Below are 23659 nucleotides of genomic sequence, written 5' to 3' on the forward strand. Positions count from 1 at the left end.
GCCGGGATCTGAAGAGTCACAGCAGTTGTTCATATCCCCAAAAGGTTTATTGAGGGGTGTTCTAAAATTATAGTATGGGAGGGAGGAGGTAGAAGAAGAGGTCTGTCCAGAGGAAAGAAGAAGAAAAACGTCAAACTGGGTGCCAACAAGTCCTTGGGATTGCCTAAGCTCTTTGGATCCTGGCCATGTAACCTACAAAGTAAATGGCATGGACCCAAACCATTTTCCTGTTTTGTTTCAAGAGTTTTTGACAGAGTGGCTTGTAGCATTAGTGGGTAGTAAGCTGAGCAGTTAAACTTCCACCCCCCCCCCTTTACATGCACACAGTATTTAATTATTAAACCTTTAGCGATGAGAATACGACTGTTGAAACATGTTGCTGGCATGTGGTTGAGCACCCTAAAGCTTTTTTTAAAAAACAGATGTAAGCACGGCACAGTTTTGAGCCTTTCTAAAACAGGTCTGAATTCTAGATGCCAGAACTTTGGAAGCTGGCATCTGGGATTTTTCCAGTCTTTGCCGCCTTTCTAGTAAATGCTGTCCTTCGGGGAAGAATTCTGTTTAAATTTTAACAAGAGGGAACTCTAAGCTTGTGTGTATGGACTTGCTTGTGAGAAAAGATGTTTTGGGATCTTCCATTTTGTTTAAATGACATCAGTTGAAACTGTCACTCTTCCAGTATGGCTATTTTCGTAACTTCCTTTCTTCACATCCTTAATAAATTATTAATATTGCTAACCCAGATGGTAAATTATTGTTCAACACCTAAAAAAATTCTGCAATCCGAAATCAACATACAAGTTTAATTTAACCCTGAATAATCCTGTTAGACTGTCCTAAAGTCTTTAGGATAAATAAAACTACTCCAGGGCGTGCTACATCAGCATGTATGATTGTTTTACCTAACATAATGTAATGTCAATTGGGGGAGGTTTAAAATACTTTGTTACTGATCAGCTTTGGCAAATAAGAAATATTAGCAGTCCAGCAGGTGAACCTTTGCAGTGACTTTGAACACTTTGCAAACTGCAACATCGACACAGCCATGCATTGTACGCCCTTGCATTGGCATTTGTATATTGACGCAGCAAAGGTTTTTAGGATTAGTGCTTTTGATTACTGATTTTAATGTCCCCGAACAAACTACCATGCCAAGATAAGAGATGCTTGCTCAAGAGTATTTCCCACCCCCCACCCCCCTTGTTTCTGTCTGACTAACTTCTTTACGTTCTAAACCTGTTGAAGTGGAAGCTCTCTGCCTCTAACATTTGAGGAGTGTTGGTTTGTTTTTCGGGGAGGGATTGAAGGTCTTTACAACAAGGGTCTTAGTTGCCTGTAAAAGTATGGACTCCTCCCTTTTTATCATCCTTTACTAGCAAATTGTCCTTTTGTTGGTCTCGTATATAATTGAGTGTAGTGGCATGATGTCCTCTACCGTATAAACTCACCCTCACGTAACTTAAACTTAATTCTGTACAGGTGGGCAGCTCAGTCCTTTAAAAAGTTAAAGGAAAGAAGTGCTTTTCTGGACAGATTTTAGTAAGAGTCCGTTCTACACAGTGGCCCCTCAGCGCATACACAAATTTGTTTCTTTTTTGGTATATCCAGAGCTTACTACAAATTTCCAAAATGAAACATAAAAGAAAATTTAGAGCCCTGTTTTTTAGAAATCCTTGGTTTTTGCATACACTTTGGAAACTGCATACACTTGGAAATTATTTTAAATTTGTATTAAACATAGACTCGCTTTTGTTTGGAATTGTACTACAATTTATTTCTTGCCGTTTTTGTGTAAAATTTACAGAAACAGTGTTACATCGTGCGCTCCAAAGGTAATGTCTCATACCTCTAAGGCTGTGTCCTTTCTCTTCTTTCTGTCTTTCTTGTCCTTTCTCTGATCATGTGTGCATTAAATCTTGTGCTGTTGAAGTTCTTCCTGGGGGGGGGCGGGGCGGGGGGAGGAAAAGGCAATGTCAGCTTTGAGGGGGCTGCTAATCTCCACGACAGTATTTTTTTCCAACTCATATGTACTGTCTAGCTTAATTCTCTCAATTTAGTAAGTTAGTGGGGCTATTTCGCAACTGACCTTGTCAGTCCATTGCCCTATTATATCCGGAAAGTTAGTTTCCCGGAGGGAAAGAGCTCCATCGAGCGTTGTAGACGTAACATTTCTAAGCAACTCGGCTCTTCATTAGGTAGAAGTTCTACTTAAAACCTTGGGAAAATGTGGGATGGATACTTTATATGCCCATTTATGTTCTGATTGCAGTTTTGCAGCAGAATTTCAATGGGAGAAGGACCAGTTAAATATATATAGGTTATATATAGGCATTACCTACCTTGTTTATTCTGATGCAGAATTTCAGGTTTACTGGAACATCAGTAAGTACAAGGGAAATGACAGTTTAAAATATTGTAATTTCTGTTCCGGTTATCGAAAAGCGTTGAAAATATATGGTTATTGAAAAGTACAGTGCATTTTGTGTCCCTCACCAGCTTTTTGAAAATGTTGTATATGAGTAATGAAAAGACAATATAAAGTCTCTTAAAACTATAAACCAAACTCTTTGGGAGAGGGGGAATCTTCAGACACAAAAGAGACCATTAAATATCCTTTGGTTGGAAGTGTTTGGAATTGGTTTCATTTTTGATAGTTTTTTCTTCCTGGTAATTTCAGAAATCTCAATCAGGTTTTTCTTTCTAATTGTTTCTGTTGTAGCTCCTAAGTGTGCAAATTCTTTGCAGTATATCTCATTCATCCTTCTAGCCCCTCTGCTGGATCTGTCGCATTGTACAGATAGGGGAACTGAAGCAGAGGGAGGTGCTAATAAGCCACCTAGTATATCCATAACTGGAGTAAGATGCGCTTGTAGAGCCAGATCTCAGCCTCTTAACAATTAAACCTCACAGCTGTATGAAGAACAAGGTTAGGGAAGTGCTCATCTGTTTTACTCTGGGGCCGTTCATACGTTATCCTGGTGTGAAGCTGCTTGGATTTTACCCAAGTAATTAAGCCAACAGTAGCCTCAGCAGGATAATGCTGAAGCACCAGCTACCAGCAAAGGATAGTTTGCTCGGCTGGCAGTGCTTTCTGCTCCTTGACAGGTTGTGCATATTCTTCTGCGTCCCCAAACATTTGAGCATATGGTTCATGTCCTCTGCAGTGGTTTCCAGTCTCCCTGGGGCACTGAACAGAAGCCCAAGACCTTTCTGGACATAATGAGACGTAGCGTGTTTGTGCCCTGTCCTGTGTGTAACACAAAACTTCCAATCCTTATTTCACTGATGTGTGATAAATTTGCTGATGTATAGGAAATGCTATGTTTACACAGATACGTGATAATCCTTTGAGACTGTGGCATGCGTTAAGGAAGCCCATGAGGACCACTCTTACAGCTCTGCATTAATTCTGGCTTTTTGCTGCGGAAATGCTCTTTGTGTGACACGAAGAAGAGGCCTGTGCGCTATTTGGGTTGTAATCTTTTTCTCGAAGCCTTGCGGCTCCATCCCCTTGCAGAGTTCTGCCATTTTACTACACTGTTGGCAGACTGGAACTGTTGGAGCACAACTGCACGGGCAGTGTTGGGTTCTCGGGCTCAAGGGGTTAAGCAGTATTTGGGGTGCTACAGTGTTTGGATGAATGAAATTTCAAATGTTGCATTTATCTCTGGATGCACAAACTTTAAAAAAAAAACCTCAAGCTGAACTTCGTTGGAAGTCACAGGAATAATTTGAAAGCCTTCTTAATGTTTGGCATACAGTTAATTGACCCATGAGGTTTCTGTTGTGATTTTAATACAGTCTTCCTGTAAATTAGTTTGCAAATAGTAATTTCTGAAGTATCCCTTTCTAGCAAAAGATGATACTAAGATCATGTCAACAGGTACTAGGAACTGTTTTTTCAAAAGGAAACGGATAAAGGAACATCCTTTTAAATAAATACATAACAATAATCTAATGAAAAGATCTGGAGTTGATTGATAGACTTAGAAGCACTGTGGTAGACAAGCAGGTTTGCTGATATTTTGACATTTATGTCGGTCTCTGCATTTGTGTGTAAGAGTTGGCGGTTAAATCTGGCCAGTGTCATAGAAGCAGCACCTGCATTGATATTTCAGTGTTACTGCCGAGAAACGAAGGGTTCAGTACTTATTACTGTGAGCTGAGCTTGCAGTAGGTAACTCTGCTTCCATCCCTGTCTTCCTATAGCCCCCTCACCCTATAAAAAACTGCTCCTAAGGTTTGGATACGGTGTGTAAAAACTATGGCGAAGAGGGAGAATCGATTGAATTTTTGCCACTTGCAAGAGCTCTTCTGTAATCACAACAGGCACTCGTGCAGGAAGAAGAGAGGTGTATTCTGCCAGGTTCCCCCTTCTGTGTCCAGATTCCAGGCCGTCTCCCCCCCACCCCCAAACCCCTGACACTCGCAAGCAGGCTTTCAAGAATTGCAGAGGCCTGTAGAAAGAAGATGATTGCGAAGGTTCCTTCTGTGAACTAGTTTGAGGTAGTCTGGATCAAGCCCATAGGTTGCAGTCCTGCACGGTGGAGCAGTGCAGGTCTCTCTGTAACAGTTTGCTCAATTGCAGCCACATTGAAACCAAGGTGTTTGCTGTATTGATTTAAATATTTATGCACACTGTATGATTGTAATCTGATACAGAAAAACTGACATGCGACTCTGCTGTAGTGGTCTGTACTAAAAGTCTAATATAGTCCTTATGTAGAAATCGAATGTGTACAAAATGATTAATGTTCCTTTTTTTTCTTCCTTTACTTTTTTGTTTTATGTGCCATTCTGCCTTTTTACCTCCTCATCTGAACACCTGATTTTTTTTCCTTCTCCCCAAAATCATCTCATGCATGTTGGTGTTAAGCAGAACTACAAAGCCGGCTCCTCATCTCGACAAGTAAGACACCGTTTTTTTTTAAAAAAAACAGCACCTTCTTTGCATTGCATGTGCCCTGTGAACTGGCAACCTGCATGCCCTTGTGAGAGCCCTTTGTGGCTGCAGTGTTGCCGTGCAGTCCTGAGCAGCGTTACACCTTCGAAGCCTGTTGACATCCGTGGACAGAAGGCAGTAACTGCATAGGATTGCATTATAGTTGGTCACTGACCTAAACTGTCTCGCAGGGTTGATCTGAGAATAATCTGTGAAGATGGGGTGGAGAGAATGGGTTGACCACATACCACTTATTTATACTTTCCCCCTGGCTTTTCTCTGGGCTCAAGGCGGCGTACAAACAGTAATGAAGACATTACATGTTAAAACCAAATAAAATTAAGTCCCAGGTATCTCCCTTCTCCCCTAAAAGATTCCTCCTGCTCATACTGCCCTGAGAAACAAAGAACCCTTGCAGCCCTACATACCTCCAACAATGGGGATCCCCTCCCTGCTTCAGGGAGCCCATTCCACAGAATAGGAACCATAATGGAAAAGGCCTGGGCCCTGGCTGAGTGGGGGGGGACAGCCAACAGATGGCGGCCTGAATATGACAGCTGATGCACAGAAATGAATGTTTGCTGCCCTCAGATGCCTGCAGGAAAGCCGAGATAAAAATGTGAGAAGTGGTAAATTGAACGGGGGAATCCCCCCTTTCTTTCTTTCTTTCTTTCTTTCTTTCTTTCTTTCTTTCTTTCTTTCTTTCTTTCTTTCTTTCTTTCTTTCGTTCGTTCGTTCGTTCGTTCGTTCGTTCGTTCGTTCTTGCTTTCTTTCGTTCGTTCGTTCTTGCTTTCTTTCGTTCGTTCTTGCTTTCTTTCTTTGCATTAACTCCTGCTCGTTTCAGAAGGCTCCTTGCAAAAATAGTTTCTGGTGATCTTTACCTGCAGTGAGTGTAGTAGTCTTACTTTTAAAAAAGAGTAGAGACCTTGAGAAACTCTGAAAGATCTTTGACACCAAGAGGGCAGTGTTTCTGAAACAAACAATATCTATGCAGAAATATGTCTCTTCAGAAGGCCCTGCTTTTATCAGTTGTTATGCAGATGATATGCTTTCCTGGTCAACAGCGTGTTCCAATATGAGCACTTCCAAACAGGAAAGTTGCCCTGAGGGTACTTTGCCTTCCTCCTGTCAATTGTGTAACATTTTTGTGGCTATCGCTAAACCTTTCATGTGTTTCTTTCCCTCCTAATTATCATCTGGGTGTATAATTAAGATTGCTTATTGGGTGACTCAGTATAGGTCTGGCGAGTAATTCTGCATAAGAATGATGCCAGTTGCATTGAAAATTCCAAGCAGCAGCTTCCTTGTGTGTCTATATAAACAGCATACTTTTTGCACCTTCTGTTTCCGCAGCGTACATGTTGTCTTTGGACTGGTTATTTCTGGTTTTGAAGTAATAGAGCAAATTGAAAACCTGAAAACTGATACTGCCAGTAGGCCGTATGCAGATGTGCGTGTTATTGGTTGTGGGGTGCTGGTTACACAATCAGCGAGGAACGGTAAGCTATGATGGTTCAACTTGGAAATATGTAGAATGTGTCACTGGGAAGAGCTGAATGTTTGTTCTCGTTCTAGAGGCCTGGCAAGATTTAATTTGGATCGGAACTCCAGGAAACCCTTCCTGTCAATCTGCGTTTGTGGGCGATACCATTTTGCAGAGTAGTGAAACTAAGCTGGGCCATTTATCCTGTCATTATGTTTAGGGGGCTGTGGTCTGATGCTGGATATTGGACAAAATAGACTCTGGAATGTGCTTCTTTGTAACCATAGGATATTAGAATGAATGTTCTTGCTCATCAAATTATTTTGAAATGTTTGAATGATGAAATGAACCAATGGATTACAATCCATTTCTGTATATCCAAATTGTAACAGTAGCCTGTTTTTGCAACTCAGGTCTCTACCCAGAATTTGCTAACTTCATGAGTTAATGCATCTGCTGATATCACACAACATTCTAATGCTTCAAGGAAAAACTGAGCTTTACAGCTGTCTGTATGAAGGAACAGCTTCACCCATTGTAGTGCACAGCAGTCAGTGTGACTGTCCAGCCATCCTTTGGCTGTATGCCCTGTGCAGTTCACAGACCTTGAGGACCAGGAGCGTTGGAAGCAGAGAGGGGGGAAGTCTTAGCTGTCCTCCCATTACAAGCAATGTCCTGACAGGTGTGTGCATGGCCAGAATCTAGCTAGAGGGACAGCAAAGAAGTCCTTGAGCCCAAGATAGATCTTTCCAGCTAATGAAGTTGCACCATTGTGGGAGCAGATCATATTCTGTGTTTTATATAGCATGCAAATACACACACCCTTCACCAGCTGGCATTAAAAGGTTTTCTGAACAACTATTCAGACACTAATATCCATCTTAATAAGTATAACCACATTGGTTTTGCAGCTTGATTGATTTTAAAATTCCTGGCATGGTGAAAAAAATTGGCCGTAATTTTGACAACATGTGTGCAAAGCTTACAAAGTTTCTATCCACCAGATGAGCCTGCACCGTAAAACTTGTGGTGTGTTCTTTCTCTCTGTGGCCAGCACCTCAGCTTGGCACCATCCTCGTCTCTTTCCCACTCCAATTGGGAGTGAGGAATATGTAGAAGATGCCGTTGTTGGTCCAACCCAAGCCTCCCCCACCTCAGGATTAGCAGCACTAACCAGGCAACTCCTTCTTGCCCAGTTCATGAGGAATAGCTGAGATGCAATTGACCCCCGTGGCTTTGCATGGTGCACCTGACCCTCTAGTACAATAGAAGCGTTTAAGACTGCTGGGGACTTCTCTGTCCTCTCCTCCCTTTGGGGGTTGGTGCTGCTCTCCTGTTCTTGCAGCTTCGTGTATCTTTAGTTTGGAGAAAATCAGTCTCAAGCATGCACGCACACACACACTCCATTTTCACTTGTTCAGCAATTAAACTTGTTGGGCAGAATCCTGCTATGGATGGATTGTCTAGCAAGATTTGCATGACAACCGAAAAGATTTATATTTTCCCGGTATTAAGGCAGATAGAGTGGACCTATCCGTCAAAATAGTTGCTAATTTGTGTTTTTGTGCCCTTATGCATGTTGAATAGCCTCCCAAGTCTTTTACTGGAGGGAATTGTAACAGTGCAAAATGTTTGTCATTCAAAGTGTTGGAAAAGAAGAGGAAGGTCTCGCCCCACTCAGAAGCTTCGGATACCTCCAGCAGCAGCTCATCGACTTCATCGGACTCTTCATCTGATAGCGATTCCGAGAATGAGAGAACTCGGAAGAGGAAGCGCAAGAGAAGAACCAAAACGAAGCAAGCGAGGAAGCGGAGACGGGAGGAAAGAAAGAAAGAAGAGCCCAAGAGCAAAAGGACCTCAGGCCAAAGGAGGTAGTTGATAGATTGTGGACCAGCTTACATGCTAGGTTATTTGGAAAAGTCAGGGGCGGTGGCTTTACAGATGGTAAGAAATGAAAGTTTGTTTTAACAAAGTGTCTGGAGATGTTTAATGAAGTGGTAATTAGATCTGGGTAAAACTTACGTTTCTAGGAGAACTTTGTCTAGCAAGTTGAAATGCAGGATTTGGATTGTCACACGGCATTTGGGTTGTTTGAAAACATGTGAGTTTAGCCCCAGCAGATGTTCTTCTGACGGCTTAATCTAGTGTGTACATTAAAAATGTCTTTGTTTCGCTGGAAATGCAAAAAGCACGAAGGATCATTATACCATATGTGGTGGACTTGTGAAGTAGCGAAGCAGTACTGGGGAGATATAATAGAAGTAATTAATGAGGTGTTACAAACCCAAATAAATAAGAACCCAGAACTGCTGCTACTAAATTTGGGAATGGAGAATGTTCCAGTGCAAAATAGAACATTGTTATTTTATATGACAGCTGCAGCAAGATTACTGTATGCGCAGAAATGGAAAGTGCAAGAAATACCTACTGTAGAGGACTGGATTTACAAATTGCTGTACATGGCAGAGATGGATAAAATGACAAGAAAACTTAAAGACCTAGATCCGGGACAGTATTTGGCGGACTGGGCGAAACTGAAACAATTTTTGGAAAAAAAATGGGATGTGAAAGGAGACCTGTGGCAGTTTGAGAACTTTTGAAACAAGACATTTTAAACAGAAGAGAGAAGTGACTTTACCATTAAGAATTTATATCTATTTTAATCTAAGCTTGGATTATAATATAGCAGAAGAGGGATGAAATTTAGAACTGATTTTTTAAAGAATAAGATAGGGAGGTTATGATAAGTAATACCTTTATCAGAGTATATGAATAAGGGAATAGTTAAACAAATATACTGATGGGGCATACTATATATACTATTATGTTGGTAGATTAGATTGTATATTATATAATGAATGTGCAGTATGGTGCTGTGTGCGGTGCCACATTGGTGGCAGGGTGCACAGTAGGGGTGTTAATACATATTATAATGACAATAGTATATTTGATCGAATATATGTTTAAAAGAAATAGAATATGTTTAAACTAAGACTTTTGTTATATATTATATTATATTATATCATACTGGTCTATATTGAGGGGTATAAGATTTATACTATATTGATAGTGTAATTGATAGATGTATATTATACTGATAGAATATTTGATAGTATAATTGATAGAAGCATGCTATATTGATAGGGTATTTGATATATATGATAGAGTACCTGGAAAAAAAATTAGAATGTGCTTAGAGTAAGGGATTTATTAAGTAATAAGAGGGGTTAAGGGTTGGAAAGCTGTTGGAAGTCGATAGAGAGGGGGGAGGAAAAGGGTGGGGGATAGGGTTAATTAGATATTGAGGGAATGTATGTATTGAATTTGAAAAGTATACTCACCAATAAAATTTTCTAAAAAAAAAAAAATGTCTTTGTTTCCATCCAGCCATTCTGACAAAAGTGAAGCAAATGAAAAATCGGTGGACTTGAATGCCAAAAGGGATAAGCCGGTTGTCCGTCCTGAAGAAATCCCTCCAGTGCCTGAAAATCGATTTTTGCTGAGAAGAGACGCACCGGTCATCGCCACAGAGCCTGAGCAGTATGCCCAAAGCTTTCTTTTTGTGTTAATTCCTTCTTTGTGGGGCTATTCCCATAGCTGCATCCAGTCACCCTTGAGCCAATGCATCTGTTTTTAGTGATGGGAGTAGTCCTCCATTCTTACGACTTTCAGTACCTAAATGACAGTTGACATAATTACATTGCCAAGGTGATGCTTGCTGAACTGTTCCTATGGCTGAAAAATGCGTTAAGTGTAAAAGCTAAAGTCTAATCATAGCTCCTTGGTAATGGAGGGAATGTTCCGCCTAGCCAGGTCTCCAGCAGTGGTGTGTTCCAGGTAGTATTTTTTAACAGCGTCCATGAGAGCTGGATAGTCACGAGACAGCATCATTTGTTCCCTATTTGCTCTGGATACCTGTTGGGTTTAGGGGTTCCATCAGCATGAAAGACAAACCTCCTGGCCATCACAGCCTCTGATATTTCCATTGCTCAAGTACTGACTAATTCATACACAGAAGCCCAGTTACTCTTCACATACCCTTGTTGCAAGGATGTAGAAGATGGTGAAGAAATACTGGTGTGCCCTCTCCAGATCTTGTCTATGTGGCCCATGTTGAGCTTCCACCAGGTAGAGTTGCTGTGATCCTTAAGGTGGGGAAGTCAGTATTTGCCTCCAGTTCATCTTTAGGTGCTTATCTTAAGTGAGGAGCTTTACCTCAGTATTATTCTGAATTTATTCCTCAAAGAGCTCATCTTTTTCAGTTCGGCAGAAGTCCAGGCCTACACTTTAGATGGCACCATGTTGTTCCTTGGGGAACGCTGCTCAATATAAAATCAGCTCCAATTATTCAGTCCACTCAGAAAAGGAATTCTACTTCCTAGCATGTTTAGGGAGTTCCTTTAGGACTTGACTCAGTCATGCCTTCTAAGAGGAGTCTTTCTTCCGGGCATACCAACAAAACTTGATGTCCACTTTATCAGGTCTGTCTTAGTGAGCGTATGGAACAATGGGTCTTCGTTGTGCAGTATTGCACTCTGGCTCTTTTGCTCATTATACTATGGCTGAAAATTTCTGTAGCTCATACAAAGGAAATAAATGCTCTAGATGTTTCTCAGCTGCGATCGGTGCCCCAGACCCGTTGAGCCATAGCACAAATAGGTCGTCTGTTACTCTTTCTCAGTTAAGTCCACGTTTAATGTTTTGATTGCGGGTAATACGTTTCTGTTTTTCCAGTTCTGTTGCCCTCATACTTCCATCCTTGTTCTTAATATTTAAGGAAGCCCCTTGATGTAGCACCAGTTTTGTCTGACCAGAAGCCCTCAGTGTCTAAATCTGGAAGAAAAATCAGAGGGAGAGGCACAATAGTATGTTTTCATAATTTTTTCCCCCTTTATGGTAGTTTTATTTTGGCTACTGTTGAAAAAAAATATGTCTTGCTTGCCTGGGCACTGTGTGTATGTGTGTCGAAACAGTGGTTGTGTTTGGTAGAAAAGCTAGTAGGATTCCTGTTCATTGTTGGGTGAGAGGAGAGCAGCTGGCATAACAATGAACAAATAATCACATTCTTGTGAAGTGACTTGGGGTCCTTGTGGGAAAGGTTTGCTCATTGTTAATTCTGTCCATTAGCTTATCAAGTGGTTGGTAGAAGTGTACAGAAAATTACTTTGACTGTAAACTGGTGGCAGTGGAAAAGAGCTCGGTGGGTTGAAATTTTGAGGCCTCTTTGGGTCCGGGCCAAGAAGACGGTAATGTAATTTGGTGTGCAGAAAGTCTGCTGGCACAGTGTTTCAGGCACTGCCAGGGAGCTTTCCAGCTACGTATTTCTTATCAGAACTAGGTGTTGAGAATAAAAGGCACAATGCAAATAGACTTGGTGTTTTCCTGGCGCAATATGTTTATGCAGTAAATATTTATTTAAAGCATTTCTGTGCTGCCTTTCTACCCAGCTCAGGGACACCAAAGCGCTGAAATAGTGACATCTCTAGCAGGATGTTATAAAAGAGCTGAGAATTGTAGTAGAAGGGCTTATAGCCAGACCAGGATAAAGAGAGAGCAGGAAAGACTAAACAAAATAATTCTTAAATTGGCAAAAGTGGAGGCGTATGGTATTTGGAAGCTTTGGTCAAAATGGACACTGTAATGGAAGTGTTGATGTGCTAAATAAAGAATCCCTCCTGCAGCCAGATCCCATTTCTGAAAGTTCTCAGATGCAATATGGCTTTTCATGTGCACCTTGCCCTCCCGATCGCTTGTATCTAATGACTGCAGCAAGTGGAATGGAGCGGACAGAATGGGGCTTTCCCACTCTCCTCTTCCGCCGTAGCCCGCTCTTTCCCACCCCCCTGGGAGCCAGGGTATCCTGAGGTAATAGGAGTGGCCTACAGTGGGAAGGGGGAATTGGCATACATCACCCCCCTCATCTGCTGGTGGAAATGTCCTCCTAAAGAAGGCGATCTGCTACTGGATACTGTTTATTTACTTCCTTTATGATCTGCCTTTCTTGCAGTCTCAAGGCAGTTGCTCTAACAGTAATCTATACGTTTGCGTATACAGTAATCTATACATGTCATGCAAGTTCTGCCGGTAGTCACCTCCAGCAGTTCCTTTTGACCATATATAAAACTTCTTAGCTGCTCGTGAGTGTCTGTTGCATGCTTGATCATTCTTCGTACGCCGTTTTTGTGTTACGAATTCTGAGTTACCTTTTTATACTTGTGCCATTTGTACTTCTCTAGCGATACCATACGCCCCCTCGTTCTCGCTCATGTTCAGAATCTGATAATGAGGAAAGCAGTGAAACTCCTCCACACTGGAAAGAAGAAATGCAAAGATTGAGAGCATATAGGCCACCCAGTGGAGAGAAATGGAGCAAAGGAGACAAGTAAGGTTTTTCTGAGAATATAAAGCTCTCTTAAATGACTTATCTCATGTGAAGTATAAACTCTTGAAAAGGCACAAAATAAATAAAGAGGTCAATCTATAGATGGCGTGTAATTACTAATTTTGTTGTAGTTGAAAGGGAGTTTTAATATTAGAATAGAATATAAGTGAGAGATTGCAAGTGAACGAGTGGAACAAACGTACCTGAGCAGCTCCTAGATGATGATGGTGAAATGCGTTTTTCTTAACTGTACATTTTTTGTTAAAGTTTCATGCAGAATCTTCCTCTGTAGTAATGCATTTTGGAAGCTGAATTCTGAAGGTTTTGAACAATTAATTCATATTTGCCCACACAGGATTCCAAAAGGGAACAGAAATGATGTTTCTGAAAAGTCTTTTGAGTACTTCTGTATCCCACATTTTCTGCCAAAGCGCCTAAAGCTGTTTACAATCACGTAATATAAAACAGCATTCAAAATAGAACACGTAACACAAAACCAGATAGAGTGGAAATAAAACAGCGAACTGTTCAAAAGAAGGGGAGCCAATTAAAAGCTTGGGAGAAGATGAAATCAGTCTTTGACTCCTTAAAAAATAAGTTCTGTGTCAAGCAAGGCTTAGTATGGAGGGAATTCTAAAGTTTTTGCACCACAACCGAACATAAGGTGGCTTTGGGAATGATTTATGTATGCAAAACATAGTTCAAATGAGAATTGATATAAATGTCTCTGACAATAAATTCCTGAATATTATTTTTTTTTAAAAAAAAATTTATTGGGTAAGTAAAAATTAATATTACAGATTTTCAATTAAAACCCTCACTTCCCTGTTCTCCCACCCTTTCCCCTCCCCCCTTAATCTAAGACTTCCAACAGTTTTCCAACCTGCTGTCTGAATCTACTACTTATATCCCCTTTTCTATTCTTAACTGTCTTAACACACTAGTAAAATAGATAATATATATTAGATTGAGCAAAACCTAACATCAAACTATCAGTTACATTATGTTTCTAACTTACCTCCTCTCTTCTCTTGTAAAGATCAGTATCTCCTTTCTGCAAAATTAATAGTTATCTAAAAATTCCTGAATATTTTGTTGGATCATGGACTCGCCTTTAAACAATTCGTTTGATTCACCCATTTTGGTGAAGTTTTGCATCCCACCCAAGTCCTTTTAAGGCCGGCATCCTTCCTGTGTCAGGTAGTATTTATCCACCTGCCCTTCCTTTTTGCACGGAGAAGCCATTCTGATTCCATCTGACCTAAATGACCAGTACTCGTTTCACGTGCTTTTTAGACAAGTGCCCGTACCAACCTAGTATTTCCAAGCATGTTCCAGATCCCTAGCCGTCCCCCTATTCTCCGGTGCTGCACGTTCTGAGTTCCTCAGTTGGGAATAGGAGGAAATCAAGCAGGCTCAGTGAAGGGCGTGCCCCGCTCAATTGTATTTGCTTGCTTTGCAGGTTGAGCGACCCAGGAAAGTGGGATGAAAGAAGCCTCTCGCAGCGGTCGAGGTCTTGGTCCCATAATGGCTTTTCAGATCTAAGTACAAAATACGCTGGCCACCGCAAAAAACACCGGAAAGAGAAGAAGGCAAAGCACAAGAAAAAGGCGAAAAAGCAAAAACATTTAAAGAAGCACAAGCAAATTAAGAAAAAGAGAGTCTCTCCTTCCACGGAGGTAGATTCTTCTCTTTCTTCTACCAGGAGGACAAAATCCCCTAGTGTTCATGAGAGGGTGTCTCGCTCTTCCTCGCTGTCATCTAGGGACTCCTCCTCTAGAAAGGACTGGTCGAAATCAGAAAGAGGCAACCAGAGCTCATTGTCTCTGTCGAGCAGAGACTCACGCTCATACTACCGGTCCAGATCTAGATCCAGATCCAGATCTTATTCTAGAAGGAGTTCGAGGTCAAGAGTTGCTTTGAAGTCTTCTCACTCCAGGAGCAGGTCAAGGTCTAGCTCCGTCTCCAGGCACCCAAGGACCGTATCCAGTCCTCCCAAAAATATTACTGCACGTATAAATGAACACAAAGCCGTCAAGGTTGAACCTGCAAGAGCAGCATTACCGCAGGCCGATAAAGTTGTGATACAGCCCATTGTTGCTGAGAGCATTCCCGTTATACCTCTCAGTGACAGCCCTCCTCCTTCTAGATGGAAACCTGGTCAAAAGCCGTGGAAGCCATCCTATGAGCGAATTCAGGAGATGAAGGCAAAAGCCACCCACTTAATACCTCCTCAAACAAGTTACAGCTTAGTCAGTGTCAAAGAGGCTAGTTCATCCTCTTCGTACCACAAGCGACGAGAGAGTTCAGATAGCGATCGGAGTGGTTATTCCAAAAATCGGAGTGATAGAAGTTCTGGAAGCCGGCGAAGGTCAAGGAGCAGGTCGTCTCAAAGTAGATCCTACTCTAAGTCCTACTCGCGCTCAAGAAGCCCATCCAGTTCAAGGTCCAGGTCTCGGTCAACGGGTAGATCCCATTCAGTGAATAAATATCCCAGTGATCAGTCATGCTACAGTGGGTCATCATCTTATTTTTCTCTAAGTGATGACGACCGGCAGAAAAGCAAAACGAAATCTGACTCCAGAGAGAGGAGTGTCCAGTTGTCAAAGAAAAGGCAAAGCAGTTCTGAAAGTACTCTTCCATATGTGAAAGAGGCAGCTTCTCAAAAGCACAGAGAGAGTGCAAGTAGATCCTCTTTGGACTTCTCCACAGACAGCGAGCAATCGGCTAAGACACAGCTGGTCCAAGAAAAAAGACAGTTGCGGCTTGAAAAAGCTAACCAGAAGCAAAAGAAAAGCAGTTCAACTTGTGACGGACAAGAGGAGAAGTCTCGGTCTGAATGGGACAGTGACCTTTCAAACAGGAGAGCTTCGAAGGATAAATCTTCTGAGTCTCCCAGCACTGGTCGGAAGGCAAAAAGGAAAACCCAGGCCGGCAGTAAATGGGAGTCTGGATCAAATTCAGAAAGAGGTGAGATCAAGAATGATAAAGAAGGTTCCAGGTTATCTTCTAGTAAGGAGGAAGGTGAAGCTACGTCAGATTCTGACACAGAACTTATCCTTGCCAACCTTAAGACGAAAGTAGATTCCTTCTCAGGAACGTTGAAGACAGGTAAGCAGCCGTCGTCCCCTTCTGAGTCAGGGAGCTCTTGTTCCAATTCAGGTACTCGGGGAAAATCAAAAAAGCAAAAGCATGGTTCCAAAAAGAACCTCAAAAAGGGACATTCCAAAAAAGCAAAAGAGAAATCCAAGGGTAAAAAAGAGAAGCATAAAGCTCCAAAGCGAAAGGAAACGTTTCATTGGCAGCCTCCCCTGGAGTTCGGAGAGGAGGAGGAAGAAGAGGACATGGCTGTAAAACCGGCTGCGAAGGATGAGAAAGCCACGGCTGGTGTAAAAGAGAAAAATCAGGATCGTGCTTCTGAACATAAGGAAGTGATGAAAGAACAAACCCAAGATGATGAAAAGCTCTGTGAAGATAAAATGCCCTCTGATGAAGTTGCAGGCGGAACATCTCCACTTAACAAACATAGTAAAGATGATGGGGAACAGTCGTCTGGCGCCATTCCTCTAAATCCAGATAAAAATGCGGATGCTTCCGGGAGTCCTGATGGCACCAAAGCAAATGATGAAAATGAGGTGGATGTTACTCAGATGGACGACATGGAGATCTGTACTCCGGACCACAACTCACCTGTGAAGGTGGATCTGGACCCTTCACCAGTAAGCCTGAAGGTGAACCTCCAGGCCTCTAAAGTTAGTAAGAACTCAGATGTCTCAAATAATTCTGAAGCAGAGGTTGCAAATGAAAGACTCGATGCTAGAGAAGCAGCCAGCGTCAAGGAAGAGAGAAACAGAGAGAGAGAGAAGCAGAGCCCTAGCCCCACATCATCAATGGCTGCTGTGGAAAGTGTGCTGAAAACTGAAGCGACAGAAAACGCGCAGAACAGCGTGGTAGATAATAAATGGAAACCGCTGCAGGGTGTAGGGAATCTTCAGGTGATGGCTGCTGCCAGCAATCTGGTGGAAACCAAAAATGTGGCCTCCTCATCAGAATCGAAGCCACAAGGTTTAAGGATAGAAATTAAAAGCAAAAATAAAATTAGGCCAGGCTCTCTGTTTGATGAAGTCAGAAAGACAGCGCGGCTCAATCGGAGGCCACGAATCCGCGAGAGCTCCAGCGAAGAGGATTCCCCCCCACGGGAGAACAGCCAGTCAAGGAGCCGCAGCCGGTCACGGAGTAAATCGGACCCCAAATCCAGGCACAGAACAAGGTCCCTTTCCTATAGTCACTCCAGAAGTCGATCAAGGAGTTCTACTTACTCTTACAGGTGGGTAAAATTTTTTGCATTTTTGCCAGTGGCTGTAGCTGCTTCAGAAAAGCGCTGCCTTGGAAAGTGTTCTCTGAATGCATGCTAGCCATTGCAGTCACTTGCTGCCTTTGAAAATCTTGTTCATTTTTGGTGAACACACACACTTCTGTGAACGTTGTTCCTTCTTTTGCCTCCCTTCTCAATACGTGCCTTTTAAACTCCGTAGGTCGAGGAGCTACACACGAAGCCGAAGCAGAGGGTGGTACAGCAGAGGCCGTTCAAGAAGTCGAAGTAGTTCCTATCACAGTTACAGAAGTCACAGGTAGTACTTAACTTTTGTTAATGTCCTGAAGATTAGAGACCCTTTTGGAATGAAATTTAAGACCCTATGAACACATGTGAAACTGCCTTCTGTTGAGTTAGCCGTTGGTCTATCAAGGTCAGTCTGACTGGCAGCAACTCTTCCGAATGTCAGGGTAAACATCTTTCACATTGGTTGTTGTGGGTTTTCCGGGCTCCTATTGCCGTGGTCTTGGCATTGTAGTTCCTGACGTTTCGCCAGCAGCTGTGGCTGGCATCTTCAGAGGTGTAGCACCAAAAGACAGAGATCTCTCAGTGTCACAGTGTGGAAAGGATGTTGGCAGGTCATTTGTATCTACTCAGGAGGGGTGGGGTTGCATATGCAAAAGAACCTCCTCAGGATACAGTGAAGCCTCCCACCATTAGCATTCCACACCCTGGGAAACTCTTACAGGATGACTCAGCCCAAACCCACCTTCCTGAGTAGATACAAATGACCTACATCTTTCCCACACTGTGACACTGAGAGATCTCTGTCTTTTGGTGCTACACCTCTGAAGATGCCAGCCACAGCTGCTGGCGAAATGTCAGGAACTACAACGCCAAGACCACGGCAATACAGCCCGGAAAACCCACAACCGCCATCGTTCCCCGGCCGTGGAAGCCTCCGACGATGCATCTTTCACCTTGTCTTCTACTGGATCCTTTTAAAATGGAGATGTGGGTTTGACCCTGGAACCTCCTTTTCACAAGGACGATGTCTCTGCCGCAGCCCCTTCTCTGCAACGTGGAGCCTGCAGGGACGGTCCTGGTTGAGTCCCTGTCCGAGAAGGTTTGCTGACCATTTACCATTAAGAAACTGCTTATCAAATAATGTAACTTGCTGAATACACAATAATCAACAAGGAAATAGGTGTAGCTTTCTAGCATAAACAGTACTACGGACCTTTCTTTGCAGATTTAAAAACAACACGTAGCATAGTTGTAGAAATTAATACGCAACTCTTTCTTGTTTTGATAGCCGTACCTATAGTAGAAGTCGGTCCAGGAGCAGTTCATATAATCACCATAGTCGATCCAGGTATGCAAAGACAGGTGAACATTTCTAATGAGAAAAAACATATCTGATAAACTGTTAATAATTTGAATGCAGTACATCAATCGTATGGCCTTGTAGCTGGCTGAGAACGCCACGGAATTAAATAGAATTGGTTCACATCACCATCAAGCAGCAGAAGGTGGAAGAGTGTGGGAAACATAATCAGATTAAATGCTGTGATAGCCCCTTTCTCATTTATAAGTAATGCATTTTAAAATTATTTGTGGATAATGTGTATGGCATAATAATATGTATGTCATATTAATCAAAATACGTTTTTAGTGAACTTAGGTAAAAACCGATGACCAGCAGGGTAAGGTGGCAGGGTTTTCTCTGTTTGGCTGCTTTGTTGTCTACATTACTGTCATTGTGATGTGGGGATTTTTTCCTGCATGGTAAAGTCAAGGCTTGTTCCCAAGTGGGCGAGGTTTCCCTGCATTTCCCATGTGGTTAGAGGAGCGTCTTTATTTGTAAGTGTGGCTGCTGAATTTGAGTCTGGAAGGAAGTCCTTGGAGCAGTAGAGGCTTGTAGTTCAACTCGTCTCAACTGATTGTCTTCCTTCCTTTCCCCCCCATGGTCTCATGAAATCTTGGAAAGATTGAAATACAGTTTTCGTGAGGTTTTTTAAAAAATCTTTTTTTTTTGTTTGAGGATTTTTTTTCCTTTATGGAGAAACCATACCTTGATGTATATGAAGCTAATATATAAATATTTAAATCCTTTTGGGACTTTCCCCCTCCGAGTTGTTTCTTTCATTTTGTGGCGGTGATGCATACAACGTAAAAAAACCATTTTATTTTTCAAGCAAGCAAAGTCTGCTTGAAGAACCTGCATAGGCAATGAGTGTGGATACTTTTAAATTCAGCACAGAAGGGGCGTGTTTCATCCTCTCATCCAACTACTGACTTCTGTAAACACAAAACCAGAAAGCGGTGGCAAAAGTGTTGCCAGAGTGCCTAAAGGGGGGTAGAGCCTGAGGAAGCCTCTTCTGTCCCCTAGCAACTGGGGTGGAACAGTAACTGTCCCAGAATACTAGCCACCAACATTTATTTACTTATTTAGATAATGTGTATACTACCTCTCCAGAGACCCTGGTCCCAAGTAAAGCATACAATAAAATCATAAAACATCCGTATTGGAGGACTTTAAGCATGCATTTAAGAAGTGAGCAAACTTTCACTCACGATGAGCTACTTATCTGTATTAATATCTTCCATGAAATTTCAAGTTAGTGATTAAACTGTGTCTTGGTAAGATTTTTTTCCTCAAAGAAAGGGATCGCTTAATAGGTTCATGATTCCCAAAATGTTCTATCAACATTTGTTTTAACTCTTAAGACTTTTAAGGGGAAGAATTGGTTGTTAAACCAGATAATCAGCTCTTCACTTTTTTCCACTCATAAAAGCAGATCCTACACTTATGACAGTTACTACAGCAGAAGTCGCAGTCGAAGTAGAAGCAAGAGAAGTGACAGTTATCACAGATCTCGCAGTTACGACAGACGGTCCAGGTATGTGACTTGAAACAATCGGACAGGAAGAATATCAAGAGAGTATCTGTCACATTTCAGAATTCTTACACGTATGAAGGACCTTTGATGGTTTTTATGATCTGTAGCGCTTAGCAGTTTCATTTACTACTTCCCACCATGGCCAAGTGTTTACATAATAGGAGAGAGGCTAGAATATTAAATTGCATTTCCATTGGTGACCTGGGACTTGGAGAAGCAAAGCATGTACCTTGCATCATGCATCTCTTGAAAAGTACTTTGTGAAAATGCCTGTATCCTGTCAAAGCAACCAGAGCTCTAAGAACACCTGGTTACCACAGTCAGTTCCTGATAATCCACCAACTAGATCCAGTTCTATAATACAGACTCCAAAACTGAAGCACTTTGTTGCCAGGTTACTGAAGAAGGCTATGATGAAATGGAGTTAAATTTTGCAGCATTTTCATGGGGTCATTCGACTGGTGGATCTAGCTGTGTGCTGGACACTGTATAGCCCCCTCACTCATTCACACCAGTCTTTAGCAACAGAAAAGAGCTAGAGTCCAGTAGCACCTATAAGACACAAAATTTGTGGTAAGGTCTGAGCTTTCGTGAGTCACAGCTCACTGAAGAAGTCAGCTGTGACTCACGAACGCTCAGACCCTACCACAAATGTTGTTAGTCTTATAGGTGCTACTGGACTCTAGCTCTTTTCTACTGCTACAGACAAACACGGCTACCCATCTTGATCCCACACCAGTCCTTACTTATTGAAACTGTTTTGAGATGCTCAACAGGGCACGCTTTTTTGTGACTTCCTCCTCTTCCAGGTCGGCAAGCAACTTGACAAAACAATGTAGTTGGACCCTCTTTCAAATGTCATGCTCCCCAAATGCTGTGGCGGGAAAATTAGACACAGGGATATGGTTTACGAAGTTCCTACCATGTTGGATAAACAAAAGTGGACTCTTTAGCTTATATGTGTATTTTGGAAAACTTACCACTTTTAAATTAATGCCCTTTTCTGTTTTCCCCCTTGTTCCTGTGTCTGTTTTTACTGAGAGTTCTTTTAAGACCTTCACACCCACCTGATTGATTCAGAGTTGTTGCCTCTTGCCTAGCAAGCCTAAATAACTGGCTTTAAAATTGGGAAAGGCACAAAGTAGGAGAAAAGAATCCTGACATAGCTCTCAGATTCTATTGAGCTTTCAGTAGTCTCAGGACTAAAAATACTAAGTTTCAGTAAGTGCTACTGGTTGCTGCAAAATGTTTGTCTGAATAATTTTATATAAGATATCTCATACGACATCTGTTATCTGTGCTGTTTCACAAAGAAAAATGGGGTTTGCCGAGAGGCGAAAATGGAAGACCCATGCAGCATACATTTTTATATGCATCTTGGCTTCTTCTTCTTTTTTTTTTTTGGTAGGTCTTACGGTTCTGACAGCGAAAGTGACCGCAGTTACTCTAACCACCGAAGCCCCAGTGAAAGCAGCCGATACAGCTGAAAGTGGACTCTAGAAAATGTTGATTATATTGAGCAATTTTTTCACGTCACTATCGTGTAAGAAACTCCCCTCAACCCCTGGTGCTCTGAGTAAAAATGAAGGGTGCCTGATGCCTGGTGGCATGCAGCCTTAACTTTGAGCGCAGGTTCTTTTTTTATGTTGTGTACTCTTCCTGGAGCTGGGACTTCCCAGCCAGGGGGTTACACTTACGCAGATTGGCTGGCATTGTATTTCGAGAGAGACATCTGCTGTACTGGAAAAATCCAGTGCAGAGAAGCAGATGGGTTCTGGCCTGTTCGCAAAAATATGCTGGCAACTATGGAGTTGTGAAGGTAATAATTACTATTAAAAGGCTACCTTCTGTGTAGTTAATGAAAAAGCTTCTCGTCGATATCGCTGCCTCAGTCCCGCAGTGTCTTGTACGTACATGGTATAAGCTGACAGGCGTCCCTAGCTTTCTCAAGAGAATGAAGGCGGGCTCTCTGTCTTGGCCCCACCCATTTTCTTTCTGTTGTACCTTTTCATCGCAGAGGCCATGCCAGGCGGGCTTTCTCGTATGATGCAAAATGTCATTCTTCTGTTTAGGGGCTGGGCTTGTGACTCTTACTTGAACAAGTTAAAAACAGTTAAGTGCTCACACTTGGCCACTTATTCCAAAAGTGGTATTAGACAGTTCTCTTGGTTTGGTATCAATAGAGGAATAATGTCATTGTTACTGTCTGTGCTTGTAAAAAAAACCAACAGACTTTGACATGGTTATTTTCAAAGTCTGCTCCCACCTGTGTGCAAAAGTGTTGGGTGCCATTTCAGTGAAATGTGTGCGACTCGGATAAGAGGGTTGCTGTTGGATATTTCCACCATCCTGTAGTTTAAGATTGCCACCTGATGGAAATGGGTAAATATTGCACGATTATGTATGATAGCCATGAAAGAAGAGTAGATGTGTTCTGTACCAAAAAGAGCATCTGCATCCTGTTGCAGATTGTAAATTGGTTCAGAGAACTCATTTTCAACATGGAGCACTGATTTTTTCCCCAGTGCTGTAATTCAGACTTTCAGTATATACAATTTTTTTGTACTGAATAATTTACTGAGGGAGAGGGGATGGGTTTGTTTGTTTTTTTACAAAGGGGAAATTGTTCCCTTATAATGTCCATTTGGTAGCAGAGGGACATGCCAGTTGTAACTAGTGGTGACAACTGAGTCTGTTAACTTTCTATGATTTTGAGATGCTGTACATTTCTTAGGTGTTAAAAATTGATACCTTTTGTCAAGCGCCGAAAGCTGTACATTTTTAAATATGTGATTGCAATTAAAATATGAATCATTTTAAGTATTGGATATGGTCATTAGGTGTTACTTGGGGGCGGGGGGGAAAGCACCTAAGGGGACTGCAGTGAAGACTGAGACATCTTCCTCCTCTGTTTATCCTTTATGCATTATTATTATTATTATTATTAGTTCGATTTACAAACTGCCCATCCTCAGGGGCTCTGCATGAAGTTTAAGTCTGTCACATTCAAGACTGCATGATAGTTGCTACAGATGGGCTACATTGGGCACTTTATCCTAAGTATCTGCTGAACCTCTCTTTCAAGGGCAATTCTGCCCAGAAAAAACACTCCAATTTTGTATTCATTATTTTGTAATCAATATGTTTAACTGCCATAAATTTTTGTGTGTCTTCAATTTGTTGCCTGTTATGTGTCTATTTTCTTTTAACAGCTTGTGAAAACGGGAATGTACTGGTAATTCCCATGAGATTCTGCCTGCTTAATATGATGTTTCTTTGCTTAGTAAAGTTGAACACAAATGTACATGCAAGGCTAGGAATGTTAATAGGCGTTTTTAACTGTGGTTTGAATTAGAACAGGAAAATTGTGGTTTTGCGAAAATGCACGTGATGATGCTGTCACTAGAACTATTGAAGATAAAACTTCAAGGACTCCATTGTGCTTCTTTGTATATCTCTTTAAACTTGAATGCAGTCGTGATAGTTGATTCCCCACCCCTCCGCTTGAAGCCAGCTGGGTGACCTTGGGTCAGTCACAGCTTCTAGGAGCTCTCTCAGCCCCACCCACCTCACAGGGTGTTTGTTGTTGTAGGGATAATAATGACATACTTTGTAAACCGCTCTGAATGTCATT

At 41.9% G+C, this 23659-nt stretch overlaps 1 protein-coding gene across 4 annotated transcripts in view; it reads left to right on the forward strand.

The window, feature by feature from the left end:
• The window catches only part of NKTR (natural killer cell triggering receptor), a 38269-nt gene extending 14995 nt beyond the window's left edge, over window positions 1-23274 (forward strand). Inside the window, exons 7-17 of one of the 4 annotated variants that reach the window (XM_054990790.1) lie at window positions 4880-4909; window positions 6296-6441; window positions 8071-8296; window positions 9813-9965; window positions 11203-11290; window positions 12662-12807; window positions 14270-17134; window positions 17343-17438; window positions 18438-18497; window positions 19921-20025; window positions 21434-23274. In XM_054990790.1, the coding sequence (XP_054846765.1) occupies window positions 4880-4909; window positions 6296-6441; window positions 8071-8296; window positions 9813-9965; window positions 11203-11290; window positions 12662-12807; window positions 14270-17134; window positions 17343-17438; window positions 18438-18497; window positions 19921-20025; window positions 21434-21512 (3994 nt within the window). In that variant the 3' untranslated portion in view covers window positions 21513-23274. The remainder of the gene's footprint in view (window positions 1-4879; window positions 4910-6295; window positions 6442-8070; window positions 8297-9812; window positions 9966-11202; window positions 11291-12661; window positions 12808-14269; window positions 17135-17342; window positions 17439-18437; window positions 18498-19920; window positions 20026-21433) is intronic. The other 3 variants (XM_054990792.1, XM_054990791.1, XM_054990793.1) reach the window with 3 other exon arrangements.
• Window positions 23275-23659: the final 385 nt, after the last annotated feature.

This window comes from Eublepharis macularius, chromosome 11 (assembly GCF_028583425.1).
Source record: "Eublepharis macularius isolate TG4126 chromosome 11, MPM_Emac_v1.0, whole genome shotgun sequence".
Lineage (NCBI taxonomy): Eukaryota > Metazoa > Chordata > Lepidosauria > Squamata > Eublepharidae > Eublepharis > Eublepharis macularius.